Source organism: Dendropsophus ebraccatus, chromosome 3 (genome assembly GCF_027789765.1).
Source record: "Dendropsophus ebraccatus isolate aDenEbr1 chromosome 3, aDenEbr1.pat, whole genome shotgun sequence".
NCBI lineage: Eukaryota > Metazoa > Chordata > Amphibia > Anura > Hylidae > Dendropsophus > Dendropsophus ebraccatus.
Window position 1 is genome coordinate 85,594,108 of NC_091456.1, and position 17,434 is coordinate 85,611,541.

General features: G+C 39.7%; 1 protein-coding gene across 2 annotated transcripts in view; it reads right to left on the bottom strand.

Moving 5' to 3' along the window:
- CORO2A (coronin 2A) overlaps positions 1 to 17,434 on the bottom strand; it is a 109,062-nt gene that overhangs the window by 11,615 nt on the left and 80,013 nt on the right. For both annotated transcript variants that reach the window (XM_069962130.1, XM_069962132.1), the window contains exons 4-8: positions 15,011 to 15,160; positions 12,378 to 12,557; positions 5,160 to 5,276; positions 3,483 to 3,587; positions 3,313 to 3,409 (exon numbers count right to left, since the gene is read on the bottom strand). In XM_069962130.1, the coding sequence (XP_069818231.1) occupies positions 3,313 to 3,409; positions 3,483 to 3,587; positions 5,160 to 5,276; positions 12,378 to 12,557; positions 15,011 to 15,160 (649 nt within the window). The remainder of the gene's footprint in view (positions 1 to 3,312; positions 3,410 to 3,482; positions 3,588 to 5,159; positions 5,277 to 12,377; positions 12,558 to 15,010; positions 15,161 to 17,434) is intronic.

The window sequence follows — 17,434 nt, forward strand, 5'->3', positions numbered from 1 at the left end:
CCTAGGTCTGTAACTATGACAAGGGAACATCCTCTATGTCTAGAGAAAACAAAGTTTCACCATTATCACAGAATGGGATTTTTTACTGTAAGAGCAGTAAGACTATAAAACTCTCTGCCACATGTTAATGTCATGGCCGATTCATTGAATAAGTTCAAGGGAGGTCTAGATGCTTTTCTTAAAAAATATATTTCAAGTTATGGGTACTAAATTTCATGTGTTGCCATTATTTGGACAACTAGCATTTGCCTCGTGAGGGTTTTTTTGCCTTTCTCTGGATCAACATAGTAGGGTAATAGGTTAAACTTAATAGGTTCTTGTTATGCTAATATTCTGTAAATACGCTTACAGCAAAAAAAAAATTCCAGTCTTTCAGGCTCTGTAAGGAGGTAGTCTGCTGATTGTATACATACGGTATATGTACAGATACACATATATACAGTACAGTGCAAATGTTTTAGGTGGAGAAAAATGTAAAAAATGCCTCTAAATGTTTATCCTGCAGCAGGACAATGCTCCAAACCTAAAGACAAGTCACTGAGATCTATCTTTGGTATAAAGAAGAACTAGTGATGATATGGCCCTCACAGAGCCTTCATCTCAACATCATTGAGCTTGTCTGGGATTGTATCCACAGAAGAGCTGTGGTTACTTGTCCAGGATGTTTGGAACAGCCTCCCTGCCAAGTTCCTTCAAAAACTGTGTGCAAGTGTACCGAGAAAAGTTAATGATGTTCTCAAGACAAAGGGTGGCAACACCAAATATTGATGTTGGTTAGATTTTTCTTGTGTTCATTCCCTTTGCATTCTTAAAGGGGAACTCCGGATAAAAAACGTGTTTTCTATTAAAAGTACATTAAAAGTTATATAGACGTGTCTATACAATGTAATTACTGTATCTGTACAGTTCTGCCACACTGGTAGCTGATAGAAATCCAGGAAGTGAAAAAAAATGGCCTCTGTGCGGATCCACATTGTCTCCTGCTGCTATCCCCCCTAGGAGACAAATCTTCCATGCCTCTGTCTCACATTGTGTGTGTTTGCTGATGATGCATACAGGGGGCAGGGCGTGATGTCACAGGAGGTGTTGCTGGATCCACCAATCCCCTGACTGATTCACCATCTCTGAATGGCCAAAAGCAGGTGCTACACTAATTTTTCTGATTGTAATGGGTGGGGGCTGTGATGGTCAGCTGAGGGAAAGCATTGCATTCTGGGAAATGCTAAACCAGGAAAGACAGAAACACAATACAGAGCAAAAAAAAACAACAAACAAATGGATTTTTTGCAGTTTCAAAACTGGGATAGACAGGTAAGTAATGCGTTATGCATCTGCAGAAGTTTCTTTTTTACCTCTACCCGGACTTTCCCTTTAATTGAAAAAAAAAATTAACACTTTTGAAAAACAAATTTGAAAGCATACTCACTTTTGTACACTACCATACTCATTGAGAAAAAAAACAAACAATGCACACATAATGAAAACTCAGCATGCTCTATGATAAGACTATGGGGGAAATTTATTAAGGCTGGCATACAAATTTACCCAATTACCCGGCTGGATTTAGGTGGAAGAGATGCTACAGCGTGCCGAACCTGCACCTGTCACAGGAATTGCGCAAAAATCTCGGGTGAAGATTTTTTGTGCCTCTTCAATGCCTTTCTGCACCCCGCCTGCCTGCTTTCATTTGGCTTTGTATTTGCCAGTAATGTTTCTACGAGACTACACCACATCCTTGCTCCATCTACTCACCTGATTTATTGTCAATCAGGCTAAAGGCAGGCCAACAAGGTACTAGTGTCTCCTGTCAATTGTACAGTTTCCCCCTAATAAATATATCCTTTTTACTCTAATATAGTAATCACTTACATATATCATTATTATAATCACAAATATAATGTTTCATCCAATTCCAACAACTCATTTTTGGTGCATTATTATTATATTTTTGTATTTTGTTAAATATATATATATATATATATATATATATATATATATACACACACACACATACACTGTATATATGAGCACTTGTAAAATGCTGGAATATGCGCACCTTGTTCTACCCTTTAGTGAAAAGCATGTATAGAAGTGTTAATAGTAGGAATAAGAGTTAATAATTGGATTTATATGGATTTCACACAACATATATTCTCTGACATAAATGCATTAATATATGAGTTCATGATGTTTATGTTACAAAGTATGGTCACTAGAAGTGAAGGGTAAAATGACAGAGAGTTTTAGTGACTAGTGGTTAAAGATCTATGAAGAAAATGTCATGGGCAGCTATCTGTTCCTGCTCCATGACATACAACCGCAGGGAGCCCTAAATCTAAAGATAGGTATGGGGCCCAGAGGTAGGACCCACATCTAGAGGACACATATGCTGTGGATATGCCCCAAAGTGGTATACTCCTTTAAGTGAAGATATATTTTTGTTCTAGTTGCACAAGACATCACAGCTAGAATGTGAAAACATGCATTGTACTTGTCTAGGGGTTAAACCTTTTTACCACTCTACCCATCACACATAAGACCACCACATTCTGGCAATTATTTTGGCTATGGTGGTTTGATTAATGAAGGATCTCCGATGGTGCTGTGTGATTTTCTTTTTGCACCCTTTGGTGGCATTATTCTTTAACACAGCATAACTGTGTTATTTAAAGGTACTGTATAGCAGTAATATTTACTGTATGTATACAGTGTCTTTGACCATATCTTCTAAGTTTATGTCTAGTTGTATATGAATTACCATACACCTTAAACTTGATAAAGTCTTGCTTTGAGATAAATGCCCCTTACTAGAGATGAGCGAACCTCAAGCATGCTCATGTTTTTCTAAACCTGAACTCTATGCATTTGATTATAGGTGGCTGAAGATGTTCAATGCAGCCCCAAGGTTGCCTGGAAGACATGGACAAAGCTATAGGCTATGTTCCCAACAGTATTTCGCTCAGTATTTTGCAACCAAAACAAGGAGTGAATTGGAAACACAGAAAGGCTATGTTCACACACTGTTGAAATTGAGTGGATGGCCGCCATTTGATGGCAAATAATAGACATTATTTTAAAACCGTTCTTTTCAAATAACAGTCCTTATTTGCCATTAAATTATGGACATCCACTCAATTTCAACAGTGTGTGAACATAGCCTTTCTATGTTTTCAATCCACTCCAGATTTTGATTGCAAAATACTGAGCAAAATACTGTGTGGGAACATAGCCTATGGCTGTGCCCATGTTTTCCAGGACTCCATAGGGCTTGAGGTTGCTCATCTCTTTCCTTACATAACACTAAAAGCTTACCTATTCCTTTTTGAGGTAATAAAGACCGATATTCATTCAAGTATTGCATGTAAGGCTTTTGAAGATTAACTTCATAGTATCTGATATTCCCTTCTCCCTGTGGAAAAGTAAAATAGTTTAGATCACTGTGTAGTTTTATCTTTTGGTGTAAAGCAGATACAAACACTTACCTTGCCCACTAAATACAGCATATTTGTGTCACTATCAAAAAAGGGGAAAAGTACACCTGAGGAACCATCTAAGTCCTCTTGATGTGAAGGCACGGATAGGTCATCCTGAAATTTAAAAACAAATGTACTTTATGCAGTTTGGAACACAGACACAATTTTACACTGCACATGGTATTTTATTTAGCAATAGACATATACAAAATAATACATTTTAGTTGGCCTATAAACGAATTTCCAACTGTGTATATTTGGTTTTTAAGCTGGCAGTGTACCTGTCACTTCAGTTTCAGGATGTGCTGTCCTGTGTACTATATCTGACCATTTTATCACTAGTATATGGTATAGCATCCCCCGGCCCACAGCCTCTCTGCAGGCTCCACTTCTGTGTCAAGTTTCCCCAAGCTCAACTGCAGAGTGTATAATAGCTCCAATACACTACATACACCAGAACACAGGGGATAATGCTTTGTTTTAATAAGAATGAAATAATAAAGGATTTGTTTTATCCGTTTGAAGCTGGAGGTTTCTTCTGTTGTCATTGCTATAATACTGCTTTCCTACCTCTCTGTAACAAACCCTAAGATGCTGTTGCAGAGCATACAGAGCAGTACTGAACAGTCTAACCAGTGAATTCAGCATTTTGCTTTTATTTTAGTGTGTGTGAACCGCTAGCCTAAATGTTTACACATGACTCTGCTCTAGATGTATTTGCTAGGTGACATACAAGATGTAGCTACAAACCCGTATTAACTAACTGCTATACATCAAGCTACAAAGCTAGTTATAATGATCTGACACCACTAGAGGTCTCCGGTGCTGCAATCTTTGCAGTTATAGTTATTCTGTTCAAACAGCATTTAGTCTATATAGAGGTATACAGCACAATTATTTTCCATAGCTATTGGCTATGGTGTAAAAAAAAACCACCATACCCAGAGGTATACATTTTCTTCTATAGCTCACTGTACAGGATAGGGGGTCACTGCATAAAAAATGGTTGCCACCACATATCAGCATGATGAAGAAGACATTTTGATGAACGATGTCGGCTGATCGTTGCTGTCGTCTGTCTTTCCTCTATGGGTTGCCCGGACAATCTAGGGGGGCAGCCCCCACCCCGCAGCTCCCCGCACCTCTCTGCGGCCCCCTCGGCTCTCACCCGCTTGCTGCCGACACGCGTAATAGCGGCGCCAGCAAGCAGGGACGAAGGGGCAACGAGCGCTGACATCGCTCGTTTGCTCCTCAGTAGCACCCCGTGTAATAGGGGCTGAAGCGGTGGCTGTGAGTTTTATAGAAAAACTTAAGTACTAAATATGTCACTGTTAATATCATTCTACAGTATACAGCACAGAGTTCCACCCTAAAGGCAATCTAGCAGAAGGTTAGGCTGATGTAACCTGCTGATAGATTCTAACAGGGCAGAGGACAGAGAGTACAATCATACCTTTATTTAAAATGTCCACTACAGGTTACTACTACTGCAGGTTTAATCTATGTAACCGGATGCTAGATTCCCTTTAATGCTTTTGGATAGGCCTCAGACTTCAGTATGTTATAAATCTTAGAGGTGTTTACACATCTAAGAATGTATTTAGCTGTTGTGTCATGTTATTCTGGCCCTATAGCAGCTCAAAATGCTAGTCTTTCATCACGTGGGAAATACATAATAACACATACTTGATCCCAGAGGGCAACTTGTCTGTTATTCCACCGAGATGTCCCTGTTGAGGCCAGTTTTCTCATGTTTCCCAGAAACAAAACTTTGCTGGCTTTGTGATTCTTGCCATCAGATTCCTGTAAAAGCAACACATAAATAATAATAACAACAATGATATCACCCTGGGCAAGAGCACAAATAATACTACAAATAAAATACAACAGCAATATAATACAGACATAATTGTCTTGTTATTATACAATGCCACTGATGTGGAAATTAAATTGCATCTGAAAATTAAATCTGAGGTTAGGTGTCTCAACATAAAGACAGGAAAATTTGCACATAATTATTTGCTGACTGGCTTTACCATATTTAGAAGTAGCCATAATATTTACAGAATAGCAGGGATTATGGACGATGTGGCCACATGCAGCCATCTCTTTGCTGCCTACACATGGCTGGTGCATTCAAAGCCCTGGGTCTGATGAAAGACAGGCATCTGAATACATTTCTCCTTTATCAGAGTGCCAGATTATTTGTTAGTATAGGTAGCTGCCAGTGTAAATCACTGCACTGCCTTTAAACTAAAACTCTTAAAGGAGTAGGAGGGGTGGGGATGGATGGAGTAAAAAAAGACCCTAAGCTTACCTGTCCCCGTAGCCACATTGTGCCGCATGACCAGTCTCCCATACCCTGAATGGTGTCATCTTCTCCCGGATTTGTCACAACCCGGCTGAAACATTACAAGCGGGTAAGATTTAGCCCGCTCAGCCAATCAGTGACGTAGCCAAAGGGGAGCTAAGAAGACAGCCGGCTGGGGTTCAGCAGCGGGAGACAGCACTGCACGGGCACCAGGACAGGTGAATATGACCTCTTTTTTATGTTCCCCCCACCCTGTCTCGAAATAATTTTTTTGCCTCCCCCTTTACTTCTCCTTTAAGGCCGTATTAGACGGCCTGACCCGCGCTGCAAACGATCAGCGATCTACTAGATCGGCGCTTTCCTATTACATAAAGGCTCAATAATGGTGCAGTCAGGGCTGCATGGTCATCATCTAATCACTGCTGATCACTGTCTCTATTACACAGGGAGATGTCTGCACAATTTGGCAGATAATCGATCTGTGTTATAGGGCTTTTAGGATTTCATGCAGTCATTTATTGTACAGACATCAGGGTAACTTTACATAGTGGTAGGATTTATGAATACAACTAGTATCAGTGGTGAAAATCTTAATAGGAATGGTTGACTAAATGAGGCTTAAAACATAACCTTTAATAGCTCGCTAAAATCTTAACACTACTTATATCAATAAATAGAAAATCAGAAAATGTACGTGACAAAACACTGTGATAACTAACTCCCACGTCCAAACAGAGTATAGTAGATATAAATGGACCTAAAAGCAAGATGGTAACAACAAGTGTGGGTGGGGGTAGTGCACTCTGTACTACAGAGAGATGATCTAGCCCTGCCTTTTGGGGTGGTCACCTCCTTAGCAGGGTGGCCCCAACCACGATGGCGGTCCCTACTCTCAAATAAGTGCGCGGGAGAAAAAAATAAACACCATGTGTCCCTACAAAAATATATACCCAAAAACTAATAAAAGGAAAAAAAACGTGTACACTCCATAAATTATGTACAATAATGATCAACAGATATAATTATATATAAATATTCCTACGCGTTTCCCCCGTCTGTTTGCTACGGGTTCATCAGGGAATCAACAAGCAATGATCATTTAATATTTAAAAAAGATAAACAGCAATCTGCACCACTATAAGATAAGAACACACAATGGCTACTGCTATATAACAACTTATAGTATGGTTATCTCTCCCCTGTGGTTAAGGTGTTAGAAACATACCTATAATGCCAGAATCATATATGGAGAAACCACAGCAGTATATTATTCAACTAGTAAAATGTAACCCACAAATGTTTCGCAAATAGAAAACACTGCAGTATGAAGTTGGATCTAGACAACAATGCATCCTAGACCAGATATGGATATAAAGGAGCAATATACTCATCTAGAAAAAGATGGCCAGGAAACGGGTCCACGGATACATATGCCCCGCGTGCATAAAGCGATGTATGGCCACGGTCGGGTGAAAGATAGACACCCCTAACCAGCGTTCCCGATGTGGGGTGTACTAAGAGGCTGCCCCCCACATATATGTATCCGTGGACCCGTTTCCTGGCCATCTTTTTCTAGATGAGTATATTGCTCCTTTATATCCATATCTGGTCTAGGATGCATTGTTGTCTAGATCTAACTTCATACTGCAGTGTTTTCTATTTGCGAAACATTTGTGGGTTACATTTTACTAGTTGAATAATATACTGCTGTGGTTTCTCCATATATGATTCTGGCATTATAGGTATGTTTCTAACACCTTAACCACAGGGGAGAGATAACCATACTATAAGTTGTTATATAGCAGTAGCCATTGTGTGTTCTTATCTTATAGTGGTGCAGATTGCTGTTTATCTTTTTTAAATATTAAATGATCATTGCTTGTTGATTCCCTGATGAACCCGTAGCAAACAGACGGGGGAAACGCGTAGGAATATTTATATATAATTATATCTGTTGATCATTATTGTACATAATTTATGGAGTGTACACGTTTTTTTTCCTTTTATTAGTTTTTGGGTATATATTTTTGTAGGGACACATGGGGAGGCATTTATTAAGTCCGGCGTTTTTTACGCCGGACGTAAAAATGCCCCCGCAGCTCCGGCGCTACGGAGATTTATGTAGAGGCGGACTGCCTCTACATAAATCCTGTGCGCGCCGTTGCGCACCGCCGAAAACCTACGCCAGCTGAGGACTGGAGTAGGTTTTCGGCGTACATTTTGGCGGAACGGATGGTAAATCGCGCGGACTCTGAGTCCGCGCCCTCCGTTCCGCCCCTTTTCCGCCCCCTTTCCGCCCCCTGGCGTACTCGGCGGAAAGTGACGATTTGCGAATATTTTATTCGCAAATCGGCCATTTGCGTATAAAAAAATACGCAAATCGGCACTTTCCGCCGAAAATCATCCGTTCGCCGGATGATACATGTGGCCCTTGGTGTTTATTTTTTTCTCCCGCGCACTTATTTGAGAGTAGGGACCGCCATCGTGGTTGGGGCCACCCTGCTAAGGAGGTGACCACCCCAAAAGGCAGGGCTAGATCATCTCTCTGTAGTACAGAGTGCACTACCCCCACCCACACTTGTTGTTACCATCTTGCTTTTAGGTCCATTTATATCTACTATACTCTGTTTGGACGTGGGAGTTAGTTATCACAGTGTTTTGTCACGTACATTTTCTGATTTTCTATTTATTGATATAAGTAGTGTTAAGATTTTAGCGAGCTATTAAAGGTTATGTTTTAAGCCTCATTTAGTCAACCATTCCTATTAAGATTTTCAATTCTTCTAGTGACTATAGGGCAGCCCCATCTGGTGGTTAGCAGAGACCCTTATATAGTGTCTGCATGTCTGTTGAATAGTATCAGTGGTGGCCAATTAGGTATATTATTATATCAGGTACATACAGATATCATTTTTTTCAACTAAATTATAAAATAAAAGAAGAATTTTCCTTGATTACTTTATTTTAGATTATATATTGTGGTACTCTAAACCCCCTTACTCAATTTGCTATTCCCCGTACCATCCACAAGCTTAGGGTCCATTTACACAGAAAGATTATCTGACAGATTATCTGCCAAAGATTTGAAGCCAAAGCCAGGAACAGACTATAAACAGAGATCAGGTCATAATGGAAAGCCTGAGATTTCTCCTCTTTTCAAATCCATTCCTGGCTTTGGCTTCAAATCTTTGGCAGATAATCTGTCAGATAATCTTTCTGTGTAAATGGACCCTTAAATGCAGCACATTTGATATATACCTGTATAAAACTTGATGGAGAGTGTCACCTAGGCGGGGCTTCACGGCAGTTGGGCACTCTCAATGGCTCAGAGATGGGGCCCAACTGCTGTGAAGCCCTGGTATTTGTAGCAGAATCCATGCCACTGTGACCTCAATGACTATGTAGCAGGGTACAGAAGTGGAATGTTGGGCCATATAGCTAAAGGTATAACCAATAATAAGAGGGGGGTGATACTGCTGTACAGCGTTCTACAGAGACCACATTTTGAATACTGTGTCCAGTTCTGGAGACCTCACTTACAAAAAGATATTAATAAAACAGAATAAGCCATAAACAGGCTACAAAAATGGTGGAGGGTGTGAGCCATAAAGAGTATCAGGAAAGACTTAAATGGGCACTGTCACACGGACATGTCAAAATTTTTGATTGGTTGGGGTCTCACTGCTGAGACCACTAATGATCAGGAGAATGAGTCAGAATAAGTGCGCAGTAGTGCATTGTACTCTTCAGCTCCCAAAGATTTCTGTCCAGGCAGCTCTTTTATATGAGGCTACCAGGATGGAGATGTTTGACAGCGGGTAGTGCAGTGCAATATTCCCTGCTCGTTTTGATATGTCACAATTTTTTTTTAATAACCAGTATGCTAAATCTGTATAGTATGGAGGTAGAAAAGGAAAGGGGGCACATGAAGCCTTTACATATGTTAAATGGCTATATAAGGTTCAGTAGGGAAATGTATCTAATAAAAAAAAAAAAGAACACAAAAACAGAGGGCACAATCTGAGGTTAAAAATATAGAAGCATCGCAAAGCACTACCTCTTCATTACCCCTAGTGCACCAAACAACATTATTTGCATATTTATTAAAGATTTGAAAACAGGAATAAGAATGAAGATAAGAAAAATTACCTTCATCCCCAGTATCCCATGCACTGTAGGGTCTTCTAACCTGCTTTTAGGTTCCCTTTTTGTCTTTTTCTACAAACTAAACACTGACATTTTGGCATTAATTATGATTTTTTATTTACATTTAATATATTCTTTCAAATGGGAATTCATAATTTATACACTGATAATATATTTCATAAAGACAGATAAACTTGGTGAAGTCTGCAAGCTATTACCCCCCACCAACACTAATTTGCCATCAGCTATAGTGCACTAAAGACATTTCTGTTATTGGAAAAATAAATAATACATACAACAAACATACAACATTCCAAGCAAAAAGCTTATTCAAATCTATAAAACTTTGCTTAGAATATGGAATCAATGTTTCCAATAATCTCTGAATGGACACACAGCTGTCCAGGTCCTCTAGACTACTGCAGCACTTATATTCTGGAAACTGGTGGGGGTCCTAGCGCATGTACAGTACTCCAGTCATGTCATCTGCTGGAAAATACGTACATTTTTTTTTATAATGGACCTGGGCACTGCAAAAAAAAGCTGTTTTCTATTTTCTCTGATAAGTCAACATTGTAGGAAACGCCCTCTAGGAGTCAACACTGCAGAATGTGAGTAGATGAATGGGAATTTTCTGCAGGGTCACAGAGCACCCTTTAATTGTTACTTTTTTTATTACAGTGCATGTACAATCATTGACATAAAAAATTATGTACCAAGATAGAAATGCAGTGTGCATGAAGAACTCAGCATGCAGAAAAAAGTCTCAAGCAGATATTAAAATAATTACAGGTGTTAACTGATCAGACCAGTGTTTAACCAACCTTTTTCCACCATGGAATTTTTTTCTCTACATTGACAAACAGCAAAAAAGTGCAACCTATATATCTCTGCTTGCTATGTAGATTACAGTGCTTTTACATCCAGTGACATACAGGTGACATCAGACCTCCATGACAATCTTCAAGCCACAACTCATCTATGCAAAACCTGCCAGACAAACAACTTGCTCTGCACTTTTCCAGCATCTTACTTCCCCTTTCCTCACCTATAGGGTCCCATACAGGATCCCCCTGTAGGTAAAACTTCCTGTAGGAGTCCACCATCCATACACAGATGGCACCTTCATTAAATATTATTGTCTCTACCTGGACAATTTTTAGGTATTTAGCAGTAGGAAATTTGATGTTACGGCACCCACCATGTGTCCTGCTATTCATAGTCACCATTGCCTTAGTTTGTATTGGTGTTGTGGACAAAAAACGTCAACTGCTATAAACTGGAACCAGAGGGAGACTGCTCAGTTGCAAGGGACAACAGTTCAGCGATATATGCAGGACACTCTGCAGATACATATTGCCTCTCATGGCAGGGCTTTAGCAACCTGAGTGTAGGACCTACAGGGCCGGCTGTAAAATATGACGCAGGATGCCATATAGAACATGGATACCTCCATGCCTAATTGTATCTTGAACAGATTTCCCCAATAAACTTATCCTTTTACTCTAAGGCTATGTTCACACAACGTTTTTTTTCAGCTCCGTTTAAAATGACGTCCGTAATTGTGACTCTAAATGACGGACGTCATTTAGCTGTCTATCCGCCTTGTAAAAACGGTGAAAGGACGGAGAAAAAAGAAAAACTGTGTGTAAAACAACAAAACAATTACATCTGCTGTTTGCAACAGACATTCAAAAATAAACTACATGATCATTATTTTGATGTCCACACAGACAACGTCCGTTATTTTATACACTGTGTGCATTGGACGTCCGTCATCCCATTGACGTAAATTAAATCGCAGCAATAACGTGCGGCGCAAAAAAATTATTCACAGAATAACACACATTACAAAGTTATACAACTTTGTAATGTATGTTATGTCTGTGAATTGCCCCCTTCCCCGTGTCCCACCACCCCTGCTCGAGTACCCGGAAGTGTGTGGTGCATTATACATTACCTGATCCGTGGTCTTTTTACATTTATCAATTTGCCGGATACAGGACTTTATGCAGCAAAATAAATCATTTACTCCGTGCGAAGCTGATTACTGTCATTTTTACATGGGCCCATTATCGAACGCAAGAGGGTTTCTTGCAATGCTCGTGGACAATAATCGGCCAGTGTAAAAGGCCCTTTACGTATATCATCATTACATTACACATATAATTCCAATTCCAAATGCTACTTCTTGGTGCTTTATTTTTTTGTCAATTAGAGTATTTTATTAACTAAAACATCTTTACAAATGAAGTTTACCACTGTATTCAAATGTAACTAGGTTTTCCAAATTTAAATATACAAGTATAATGCATGGATCCAAATAATAATGTAAGATTGATCTACCGAGATCATCTCAAAAAGTAAAACTAATAAAATATACAGTAAAAGCAGCTTTATAATAATCAGTGAAATAGAATCACTGTGGGCAAATTGCACGTACAGACCTGGATAATGCATCCTTTTAGCGGATCAATGATTCTGATTTTTCTGTCTTTACATGACGTAGCTAAAAGACTTCCATCTAGATTGAAGGACATAGAGAGAATGACATCTTTATGACACTCTATTGTCCGGACAGGGCTGTAAATTATTGGCTCTTCATTGTCAAGGTTCCATATCATGATCTGTAAAATAAACAAATTGTATGATTATGTATACAACAAGTGAAATTAAATATATCTTAGTGGTTAGTCCACTCAGTTATGCTTTAGGGACCCTATTCATCTGACAACGGTCACTATGAATTAAGAGCATTTGGCTTTGAAGGAATTGTTTTTTCCAGTAAGTACTGATTAGAGATGCCCTGCTGGAATCAGACAGAAAACCACTTCAATGATCATCTAGCTAAATTAGAAGCTGATTGTGAAGTGGCGAAGTGACAGAAAATGCACCATTATGTTTTACGCAATTTCGTATAACGTTAGGTACTTTTTTTTTGGACCAAAAGAAAACTGCAAATACTGAAACAGTAAGACTTTGACCTAATAGTTAAAATAAGACACAATTCTACAATATTTTTTATATAGTGCACTACCTTTTCTGGTCTATGCTGGTTTAAACATGTATTACTTTCGAGATTCACACAAGAACTAAAAAGGAGACCTGCTGGTAAAACACCCTGTTGCACCTCCTCTGGCATTGCAATAGGTAAAATGGTGTACCAGTTTTTTTCCAGACTGTTCTCCTGTTTGAAGTTTTTACTTCTACATTTAGGCTATGTTCACACAACATAAGAGACCGTCCGTTCCGTGAGCCGGCTGGGTCACGGAACGAACGGTCTCTGAAAAGATCATCTGCAGTACCGGCCGGATGATCTTTCGGGCCACAGAGTTCTGATGCGGGTGAATTCCCCACAGCACACTATGGAGCGAGCGGCTGGAGCCGCTCGCTCTTATGCTCCACAGAGTGCACTCACATGGTTTTCTATGGCCGCTATTCAATGAATAGCGGCCGCAAAAAACTGACATGTGAGTTGTTTGCGGCGCCGCTAGGGATCCCGGCCAGAGCGTATGCTATGTGTATACGCTCTGACCGGGATCCCATAGCCAGCAATGGCACATATATTTTTGGGTAAATCGTGGTTTTACGAAAATATACGTTGTGTGAACATAGCCTTAGGGCCAGTTCACACGGAGCAAAAACGGCAGAACTCTCTGCCGTGGAATTCCACCTGCCTCGGTCTCACACAGTCTCTATGGGAGGGCTTGCGCGCCTCCGCTCAAAGAATTGACATGTCAATTCTTTAAGCGGACAGTGACAGAAGTGAAAGCAGACAGAATCCTGTCGCTTTTGCTCCATGTGAAGTGGCCCTCACAGTGACAGCTACTATAGCCCCTAGAGCTTCAGTGCTCGCAGTAATGCCAACCAGAGTGTCCTAAGTCAGTAGGGGAGATAAAATAGAATTACCATTAAAAAAGCATTTTGTTTTTGTGCGTTTGACCATTAGGCAAGCATATTTCAATTTTTTTATGCAGCTCAGTTCTATAATAAGGCATTGTTTCATCAGGTAAAGGCAGACTCTTTTAATTCACAGTAGGCTTTTTTGAGGAAGAAAAACTGCATACAATGAAACTACTGTGATGTCAGAGCAATGCCAATGGTCCTCTTATAAATGTCGGCACAGCTATAATATAGTATATACCTAAGGTGTCATCAGCACTTTAGACTATAGTAACACAACCTAGTTCTGCTATGTTTAACTGCCTGTGATACGAGAAACTGTTTACAATGTTCATATAGTTTATCAAGTGATTTTAGTCACATCATCCTGCAATACCCAAAATTTATTATTCTGCATATAGTACTAAGTATCTTTAAAGTTAACATAACATCTATTATGTTTAATGTTAAAAAAAAAAAAAAACTGATTTGTTGATAAAAATTTGTTTTGGCTTATCTGTTTTTATTATCTGAATATAGATTTTTTTAAATTCTATTTTATATACCTGATTATAAGTGCAGCCATCTTGCCCGAATTGCTTTTAACAACATTTAGAGATATGCTTTACAGCAGCCACATGGACCATAGAAAACAGCAGTTTGAAGATGACTCGTTGACTTCTATGGAAGAATGTTCAAGGCATGCTCTGTGATCTCTGTGGAAGTTACTGTACAAAAAGGTGGAAATGGGGAGTTGTGATCATCCCCTACCAGGGGCGTAACTAGAAATGGCTGGGCCCCATAGCAAACTTTTGATTGGGTCCCCCCGAATGATCACTAAACGGTCAAGTGTAGTCATAACTGCAAGCGCTGGTCTGGAGTGCTTGCAGTTAAAGGGACATTTGCAAAACCCGGGAGACCAGCAGGGCCATAAGGGTGAGGCAATTGATGACAGCTCAGGGGGCCCAGTGTATTGCAGGAACAGGCCATGGGGCCCCCTGATGCGGCGTGCCCCATAGCAGCCGCTATGGCTGCTATAGTGGTAGTTACGCCCCTGTCACCTACTATGAATAATGGATTCAGAGTTATCTATATATCTGTGTCACCTTTCATTGCAATCCTGCCTGTGATAACAACAAGATGACTGCTGGGAAGTGATCTCTACAGAACAGAAAGTATCAGATTATTAATCCCTCACCTTGTAATCATAGGCAGTGCTGAGTATAATATTGCTAGCTGTGGGATGCCATTCTATAAGACCAACTCTTCTTGAATGACCCACAAGTTCTTTCCATGCATTGAGTATGTTCTTGGTTACAAAAGGCTTTGGTATATTCCAAATTTTCACCTGTTTGTGGAAGAAAATAAATCAGTATCAGAGAAAAAGAAAACATTAAAAAGGTTATTTATGAGTCTTAAAGTGGTGGGGGGAACATAATAAAGAACCTTTGCTTACTGTTTCCTGTGCCCTCCCAGTGCCAAATCATGAGACTCCCTTACCCCGCCGGATGTCATCTTCTTTCCTTTTGTTAGTACATCAAAACCTGGCAGGAAAGGGTGGAACATAGCCCGCTCAGCCAGTTAGTGACTGCTGCATTGTCCCAACCCAGTCACTGACTGGCTGAGCGGGGCATCCTGATGGTGGTCCAGGAGCAGGACACTGCAAAGGCACAGGGACTGGTAAGTATAGGTTCTTTATTATGTTTCCCCCACCTCCTGCCCATTCTGAATATTTTTCATTTGCCCTGACTTCTTTAATTTTAGATTTAAAAGAACTTAGGGTGAGATGACAAAGAAAACACCTGTACTCATCTGCTACTGATCTCCCACTGCCAACAGCTTCCTGATCTTCTCTAGACACACAAGAAATGCCAGTTTAGCCAATCATTATCTAAGGGAGGGTCAAGGTTTTGGTTTGTGATTGGCTCAGTAAGCATTTCCTGTGTGTTGCGAATGGACCAGGAAGCACCTGGAAACTAGAAAAGGCACTGTTGAAAAGGCACTAGTGGGGGATATTGTAGCAATTGAGTACAAGTTTTTTTTCCTTTATCATCCCATGCTAAGCTCTTTTAGGCATACAGTTAAATGGGCACTGTCACAAAAACTAACTTTTGACATGTCATGAGACATGTCAAAAGTTATTGATCACAGCGGGGCTCACTGCTGAAACCTGCTCTGATCTCAAGATATAGCCAAGGAAAGATTACAGTAGTGTGATCCTCTACCTGGCCAGCCACTCAATTCATTAATATTTTCTCATAGACTTACATTACATTCACAGACTGTAAGGCCGACCAGACAGTGCACTGCGCTGTTGTGCTCTCTACCCAGCTATATCTTCTCATTAGATTGGGTGATCATTAGATTGGGTGATCAATAAATTTTTACATGTCTAATGACATGTCAAAAGTTATTTTTAGTGACTGGTACGCTGACAATTAGATATTATCATTAACAAGGAAAATATTTAAATTGTAAAGGTAAATGCAAATCAAGTTAAACAATGCCTTACAGAAAACACATGCACAATATACTCCGGAACAGGTGTAGATTTATGCATGGTTTACACCTGTTTGCAGTAAAAAGGGTATTCCGCTCAAACATAACTTTCATATATTGCTGCCCATGGTGAGACTAATAATTGATTCTATACTTTTTATTATCTATTCAGTCTCCTTCCCCCAGTTCTGAGACGCTGTTTTCTGCTAAAGACAGATAAAACTGTGTGTAAGCTTTTCTCTCCGCCTCTTCTCTTAACCCCTTTCTCCCCCATCCTTTTGTAGCTTCTTTGTAATGCTGGAAGGGTTATTCTGAGATCAAGCTAAGCTATGCACATCATAACACAACTAACTTTTTCAGAAGGTCATGTCATTGCTTAAGTGGAATTTTAACTTACATTTTTATTCCTGGAAACTGTAGTCATGAGCAAATATAAACTATGCTCACAAGACTTCAATCTACTAGGATTTTTTCAGAAAGCAAAGTGACTTTCTCTGGGTGTGACTGGTATGTAACAGCAGTCATTCATATATATATATATATATATATATATATATATATATTATTTTTTTTATGTATATAAGTATAGTATTAATAATAGTGCAGCAAGTTACAACTGCAGACCCTTTATGGGGATACTCGTATAACATATAACTTAATTCTTAACTTCAGTTTTACAGTAAAATATTTTAATGATTAACCGGAAAAAAAAAATTACCGTATTTTCTGGTGTATAAGATCACTGTTTGTATAGGACGATCCACAACATTTCCAGGTAAAATATAGAGTTTGGAATATACTCGCCCTATAAGACTAACCCTCTTCCAACGCACACCAAATAATAATTTATAAAAAACATCAGACAGCAGTCAGATCTGAGAGGCAGAGAAGGAGGTACAGTAATACCGATAGGATACAAGGGAGGCCAGATGGGTGAATAAGGTGTGTTTTTCTGGGCACAGCACCACTCTACCATATCTCTTTTTTCCATACCCCGGACGCTTGCTCTGCCTTTCATATGGTCACTGCATACGGCGGTGATGCAGCCGTTTTTGAGCTCCCCCCACCGTATGATGCGACTGCAGATTCTTTAGTCCAGTACTGAAATTTTTTAGCACCCGCC